Source organism: Solanum pennellii, chromosome 1 (genome assembly GCF_001406875.1).
Source record: "Solanum pennellii chromosome 1, SPENNV200".
In the NCBI taxonomy this organism is placed as follows: Eukaryota; Viridiplantae; Streptophyta; class Magnoliopsida; order Solanales; family Solanaceae; genus Solanum; species Solanum pennellii.
In genome coordinates, this window is record NC_028637.1 from 914702 (window position 1) to 921687 (window position 6986).

Below are 6986 nucleotides of genomic sequence, written 5' to 3' on the forward strand. Positions count from 1 at the left end.
TAAAACCCTACCCTTAAACCCTTCTTCCCCAAAAAATCTCTCAACTTTTTCGAATTCTTCCAATTTTTTGTAAGTTCTTTTATCTCTGTTAATCTCCATTGTTTTTCATTGATGTAATTAGCAAACTGAAATCACTTATATATTTAATTGTCTTTTTTTTGGTGGTTTTTAGTGCTAATTTGACTGTTATTTGCTTGCTTTGTGATGATTTCTTGAATTAGAGTAACCTGTGCTAATTTGGTAGAGAAATTGAAAAATAAACAAAAATAAGATATGGGGTTGTTAAAAAGATTAGTTTTTGTTACATATCACCACAAAAAATTGGATTTTGTTGTTGTTGTGGGGGTGGGGGGTGTAGCCATGTATGGCTGAGGAGTTCATGTCAATTCAGTATTGTTAGAAGTTGTAATTTGTGTAGTTCAATGTTGTGACTGGTAATTTTAGCTAATATTATGTTTTTAGGTAATTGTATATGATGGTTGTGGATGAATTGGCTATGATGAATCCAGAGAATGATGATTTTGATCCAGAAACGGAGTCGGAATCGGAAGATGAAGAAGGAGATCAGCAAGTCGTAAAACTGGCTGAACCTTCGAAAACTGCTGTATATAACAGGGATGGATTACTTGAAAGGCTAGCTGATATCAGTTGGCCTGATGATTTGGATTGGATTCACAGGCTTAGCATCGATAGGGAGGAGCAAGAAGAGGTCGAGGGAGCACTCGTTTTACACGCAAGGGTTGGATGGTATACGCCAAGCGTATGTCAACTTTCAGTCTACCGGTGAACCATTTCTAAGGCCCTCTGATTATTATGCGGAAATGGTGAAGTCTGACACTCATATGGAGAAAGTTAAGGGCCGACTCTTGGCTGAGAAGAGGAGGATTGAGGAGTCCGAGGAGAGGAGGAAGGCTAGAGATAACAAGAAACTTGCTAAAGATGTACAAGCACAGAAGATGAAAGAACGAACTAAGCAGAAGAAGCAAGAGATTGAGTCCGTTAAAAAGTGGAGGAAGCAGAGGCAGCAGAGTGGCTTCGATAAAGAAGATGCTGGCGGTCTTGACTTGGCATTTAACGGAGGAAACACGGATAAACCCTATCAGAGATCAAATAAGAAGAGACCTGGTGTATCTCCCGGAGATCGTTCAGGTGGAAAAGGGAAGGGGTTCGACAAAAAGAGGAAAAGCCGGGAATTCAAGGATTCTAAGTTTGGATTTGGTGGTAGAAAAGGTTTGAGGAAGCAGAACACTGCTGACACTACCAACGACTTCGGTGGATTCCACAAAGGTGATCGTTCTGCAAAAAACAACAAACGCGTTAAGAGATAGTTCTACTCATCAGTTACTACTCTTGTTGTACTAGACCAAAGTTATTCATTTGTTAAACGCGGATGAAATTGTATTTAATTGAGAGCTTTAACATCAAAAGGATAACAGAAGTAGGGGTGAGATCTTTTACTTTTGGGATCGTCATTAGTCTCCATTTTCATTTAAAGTCTTTAATTTTTCTTTCGAAGACTTGAGATGTATTTTGGACACTAGAAATGTATTACATACTCATTATACTTATTGCTACTAGGTTTTGGAATATTTCTTCTTGTTTCACTATGTTTGTGGTCTGACTTTACTTCGAGAGTCTCGTATATATGCATATCTTTTGGCTTATACAGGGTGTGTCATCATCACCTCGACTTTTAGGTCATGACAACCTATCCTTTTCAACCAACACTATTCCTTGTTGTTTCACTAGTTTGTGGTCTGACTTTCCTTTGAGAGTCTCGTATATATGCGTTTCTTTTGGCTTATACAGGGTGTGTCATCATGACCTTGACTTTTAGGTCATGACAACCTATCCTTTTCAACCAACACTATTTCTTGTTGTTTCACTATCGTTTGTGGTCTGACTTTCCTTTGAGAGTCTCGTATATATGCATTTCTTTTGGCTTATACAGGGTGTGTCATCATGACCTTGACTTTTAGGTCATGACAACCTATCCTTTTCAACCAACACTATTCCTTGTTGTTTCACTAGTTTGTGGTCTGACTTTCCTTTGAGAGTCTCGTATATATGCGTTTCTTTTGGCTTATACAGGGTGTGTCATCATGACCTTGACTTTTAGGTCATGACAACCTATCCTTTTCAACCAACACTATTTCTTGTTGTTTCACTATCGTTTGTGGTCTGACTTTCCTTTGAGAGTCTCGTATATATGCATTTCTTTTGGCTTATACAGGGTGTGTCATCATGACCTTGACTTTTAGGTCATGACAACCTATCCTTTTCAACCAACACTATTCCTTGTTTCACTATCGTTTGTGGTCTGACTTTCGTTTGAGAGTCTCGTATATATGCATTTCTTTAGGCTTATACAAGGTGTGTCATCATGACCTTGACTTTTAGGTCATGACAACCTATCCTTGTCAACCAACACTATTCCTTGTTTCACTATCATTTGTGGTTTGACTTTCGTTTGAAAGTCTCATATATATATGTATTTCTTTTGGCTTACACGTGGTGTGTCATCATAACCTCATACTTTTAGGTTGCGCAAACTTTACTTTTCAACTAACACTAATGAAATTACATAGAATATATATAGGAAGAATCTCAACAATACTCCAACTTGAAGTTAACAGACTTGCTTTAAACAAAATTGAGCACAATTACTTAAGCAAAGAAATAAGCTTTGCATATAAGATAAATAATCAAAATCTAACCATTGCAATACAATAGTTATCATTTGCACCAAAATAAGTTAAGTTGTCAATCCAATGTAGAAATTAATGATACCTACAAAAACACAATACCTACTTCCAACTTCTCCATTGTCCTAAATTAGCAACTAACAAAAAATATAGTGTTAATGCAGAACTTGCATTGCAACAACTGTTTTCAGTAAACTAATGAATGATAATACTTGGAATAATCAGTTGAGGTTAGTACCTTGACGTAACGTTCAGATAATTAAACCTTATCTAGAGATTCATCATTGGAGACCAGTTCCTCAAGACATGGAAAATTAGGTGGTAATGTAAGTAATGGTTGATCTCGCGACAATCCTCTCAATGCCAATGCTAAAGAATACCCTAAAGCCCGGGCAACTGGTACTGCAACTGCATTTCCAACTTGTATGTACCTAAGAACACGATCAAGCTAAGATTATATTCTACTTTACAAATCATTAAGAACATGTATGATTGATGTTACCTTTCTTTTATTGGTCCAGTCAATTTGTAATAATCAGGGAAACCTTGCAGCCTTGCGTTTTCACGGATAGTGAGCACTCTGTCCTGCACTGGATGTAATATAGCCTGAAAGGAGCTCAAAAGCAATGAAGAGTATCAGACTAAACCAAGTGAAGACACACGCGATGAAATTTTGAGACGAACAAAGGCAAAGGTACCTGATTATGGGGCTCTGCTCGTGTAACAACTGTTGAAACGATCTCATCCCACCATAAACGACCAAATGGCCTGCATAATTTCAAATACGATGACAACAAAAGAACAATTATGATGGTTGAGGAGTAGTAGTGCTAAGCTAAATAAAATCAGGAAAACATTGTATCATTACTTTTGTGAAGTGCCACGAACAAAAGTCATTGCATAGTCAGGAACCTGTGAAGTTGCAGAACCATAAGAAACAGAAACAGAAACAGAAACAACCATCAAAATGACACGTAGCACGAAAAGCAAATCATACCAAAGGCTTCCCTGATGGAAGTTTTACTCTTTCCATATCTGGATCCCATTCAACAACATTGTCAGCACGAACACGAACCCCAGGCAAGTCCCTGAAGTTTGCACCCTGTAATTATTGAAGGAATCAATAACCCCATAGATATACTCATGTTCTATCGCAAAATAGCAGGTCACAACAAGTGTAATACCTTTTGTTTGGGAATTTGAGTTACACGCTGGTAGTCATCTTCGTTTAACTGAAGGGGACGATGATCAAACAAAACAGTACCCAACGAACCTATGATATAGAAATGCAATCATAATTAATTAGTAAAATACTGAATTATTTTCAGGTAATACCAAGATGCATATTTCCAAAACCAAATAATCAATAGAAAAACTCACCATCCCTCCTTGATCTTATGAAACGCTGAAAGACTGATTTTGGCTCATCGATATATGGCATTTCATCCCTTGGTTCATTATTTTCCACCTAAAATTCAAAATTAATTGCATAAATAAAGGAACACCGAGCCATATTAGGTATATGTTTAACTAACTGATAGTCTGTCTTTCGAGCAATTTTAATGTTTATTACATACAGGAGGAAGATCTGAAAGTGCATCCTCGAGAAGAAGTTCTCTCTTTAGCTTGACCTTCAGGCCTTCTTCAAAATCTACTGCATTTAACTGTATTCAAATTCAAAAATGTATTCAGCCAATGGCAACATGAAAGAGTATGCAGTGTTTTAACAAATTCGGTACACTACCTCAAATTCTGTGGGAATGCCACCCCTCACAATAACGTTATGTGTGGGCAACGGATATTGTGGCAATTTCTGCAAGACAGGGAGAGATTTTAAGTTGAGCAGTGAGCACAAACAAGAACAAGAAAAGGAATATTTAAGCGTAATTGTTTCTATACCTCTGAAGGAAGAGCACCCCACATGAAGACACGCATACGAAATTGTGGAAGTCCATATGCCCCAGCAACCATCATTCCCATCCGTGCTTGGTAGTTCATTCCAACAAGTCTGCTTAGTGCATATCTTCCAAGGTAACCATGTGCAAACCTAAGCAAGTCCACCACATTTTCCATTAACACGAATCTTGGCTTCAAGAACTCTACAATGCTCATGAATACTTCAAGCTGTTTATTTTTCGGATCTTGTAATGGATTTGCTGAATTTCTAAAACGATTAAAGCCACTTATTCCTTGGCAAGGAGGTCCCCCACATACGACATCTACTTGCCCCTAGTATAAAACCAATAAAAAAGTTCAAACCAAAGAATTGCAAATACGTATTGTGGAGACCCAAATCTAGACAAAAGGAGGGAACTTACAGGTAATGGCAAAACACTTCTTTTAAAGCCATCAGTCACAAAGTCTTTTATTTTGTTTTGGCAGCCACTACAAAAAAAATATCAATCATTAGATAAATGTATTAATGAAAAATGTCGATTCACAATATGTTGCTTGGTTTGAAATTCATACTCTAAGCCTTCTATAGGCTCCCAAGAATCTTCATCTGGGCCATAACCCTTCCATCGTACCTAGTCATAAGCAGTAAGTGATATGAGGAACAACCAAAAAACCCAATAACTTATCTACAAGTCTTGAATTGTTCACTAGAGTAGCCTACATAATATATACCTAAGAGTTAGCAGCAAAGTAGACAAAAATATCCAAACACAGTGAACAAATACCTTAAAATAAAGGCCTGGCTTTTTTATTTCCTTCGGGTCTCCATAACAAACTTCCAAGATCTCTTCCACTTCAAAAATTTCACCTTCATCTTCATCACCAGATCCCCCATCATCATCATCTGTACCTTCATCATCTTCCACATTTGCATCTCCCACTTTCAACAAAGGATGTGCCAGGGTATTGCTTTTCAATAAGGAGCAGGATGCACAAAGCTGCTCCCACTCCTTCAAAAGCAATAAGAAATCTTCAGCAGATTCATTTCTCACCTACAAAAAAAAAACAATTTATTCATGTAAAGATATAAAAAGAAAAAAGATAATCATAATGCCTCATCAATCATTACCTCGGTTTCTGGGTGGTTTGCTTTTAAACTATCACAAGCATAACAATTTAGATCAACAGTCCATTTCTGCAGTCAAGAAATATAAAGTGCTAAGATAAGACAGTAAAATAAATAGAAGTATCCTTTTTAATGAAAGCTTAAATTTTTAGATGAAATAGTCACGCAATTTGACATGATACCCAAACGGTAACGGACTAACAGTGATGCATTTAGATCTCTTTACCACTCTAGAACACTTATCTTACCACAAATTTGGCCATCTAAAAAGTAGCCACACATGTGCAAGGGTGTGTCGATTACACATCCAACTAAATAAAATTGTCTTATCTCTAATAGTTCAATTTTTTTATGAAGTGGACACATAATTCAACAAAAAAAAACATAAAATTGGAGAAAGAACAAGAAAACATATTGGATAATAGGACATACGGTGACAAGTTTAACATCACAAACATCAGCACCCAGGCACAGCCCAGTAGACATTCCACCACAACCGGAATAAAGATCCAAGAGTTTCTTTTCTTGCTTCTGTTCTTTGACCTCCACAACATCACCGTCACTTGATATGGTCGAATTTGATTCACTATCAGGACTTAAAACATCTACAATAACAACAGTCACTGTTATCTATATATTCAAAGTAATATCTCATGTCTTCAATACAACGGGAAATGCTTACAACAACAATTATTTTCTAAAAAGTTAATTATAATAGATTAATTAATAATATCACAAATTAAAGTGTTCTACATTGAGTGTTTGGTTACATTGTTACATGTTATAATTTGATAACAATGTCTGTCGCAGGTATTGATTGGAGGGGAAAAAAAGAATTTGAGATAATTGTTAAGAAGATATTTTGCTGTCAAATCAAACATATTTTAGAGAAAACAATTGACTTCTGTTACTATGTTAATGAGAAATATACTTGAAAAAAGTTACCTGATGGTAAACTAATAAATGATGAGAATGGGACAAGGTACTTCATGTCATAGTAGTAGTCACATTCTAATCGCAAACTTTCCTTGAATTGTAAGCTTACCTACAAATAATGTCCAACACGCATTAGTGTTGCTTGTTAAAGCCATGGGAATCAAAGTATCTTCTTAGCAAGTGTAACAATATGGCACTTAAGCTAACTCATCCCTAAAAAATAGCTCCTGAGAGTAGAATTACACAAGACATGAAGACCCTATAACAAACAAACTATTCAACCTCAACTGATGTAGGACTCTGGACTCCTCTAACACCACCCA

General features: G+C 36.5%; 1 protein-coding gene and 1 pseudogene across 1 annotated transcript in view; one reads left to right on the plus strand and one right to left on the minus strand.

Annotated features, from left to right (window-relative positions):
* LOC107008258 lies at positions 1 to 1589 on the plus strand (annotated as a pseudogene).
* A 1074-nt stretch (positions 1590 to 2663) lies between these two features.
* LOC107008257 (DNA (cytosine-5)-methyltransferase 1) overlaps positions 2664 to 6986 on the minus strand; it is a 9420-nt gene continuing 5097 nt past the window's right edge. Inside the window, exons 6-21 of the mRNA XM_015207212.2 lie at positions 6673 to 6772; positions 6160 to 6332; positions 5731 to 5796; positions 5387 to 5653; positions 5175 to 5233; positions 5024 to 5090; positions 4605 to 4934; positions 4450 to 4518; positions 4283 to 4369; positions 4086 to 4173; positions 3890 to 3978; positions 3703 to 3807; positions 3574 to 3617; positions 3404 to 3473; positions 3208 to 3311; positions 2664 to 3136 (exon numbers count right to left, since the gene is read on the minus strand). Of these exons, the coding sequence (XP_015062698.1) occupies positions 2965 to 3136; positions 3208 to 3311; positions 3404 to 3473; positions 3574 to 3617; positions 3703 to 3807; positions 3890 to 3978; positions 4086 to 4173; positions 4283 to 4369; positions 4450 to 4518; positions 4605 to 4934; positions 5024 to 5090; positions 5175 to 5233; positions 5387 to 5653; positions 5731 to 5796; positions 6160 to 6332; positions 6673 to 6772 (1890 nt within the window). The 3' untranslated portion in view covers positions 2664 to 2964. The remainder of the gene's footprint in view (positions 3137 to 3207; positions 3312 to 3403; positions 3474 to 3573; positions 3618 to 3702; positions 3808 to 3889; positions 3979 to 4085; positions 4174 to 4282; positions 4370 to 4449; positions 4519 to 4604; positions 4935 to 5023; positions 5091 to 5174; positions 5234 to 5386; positions 5654 to 5730; positions 5797 to 6159; positions 6333 to 6672; positions 6773 to 6986) is intronic.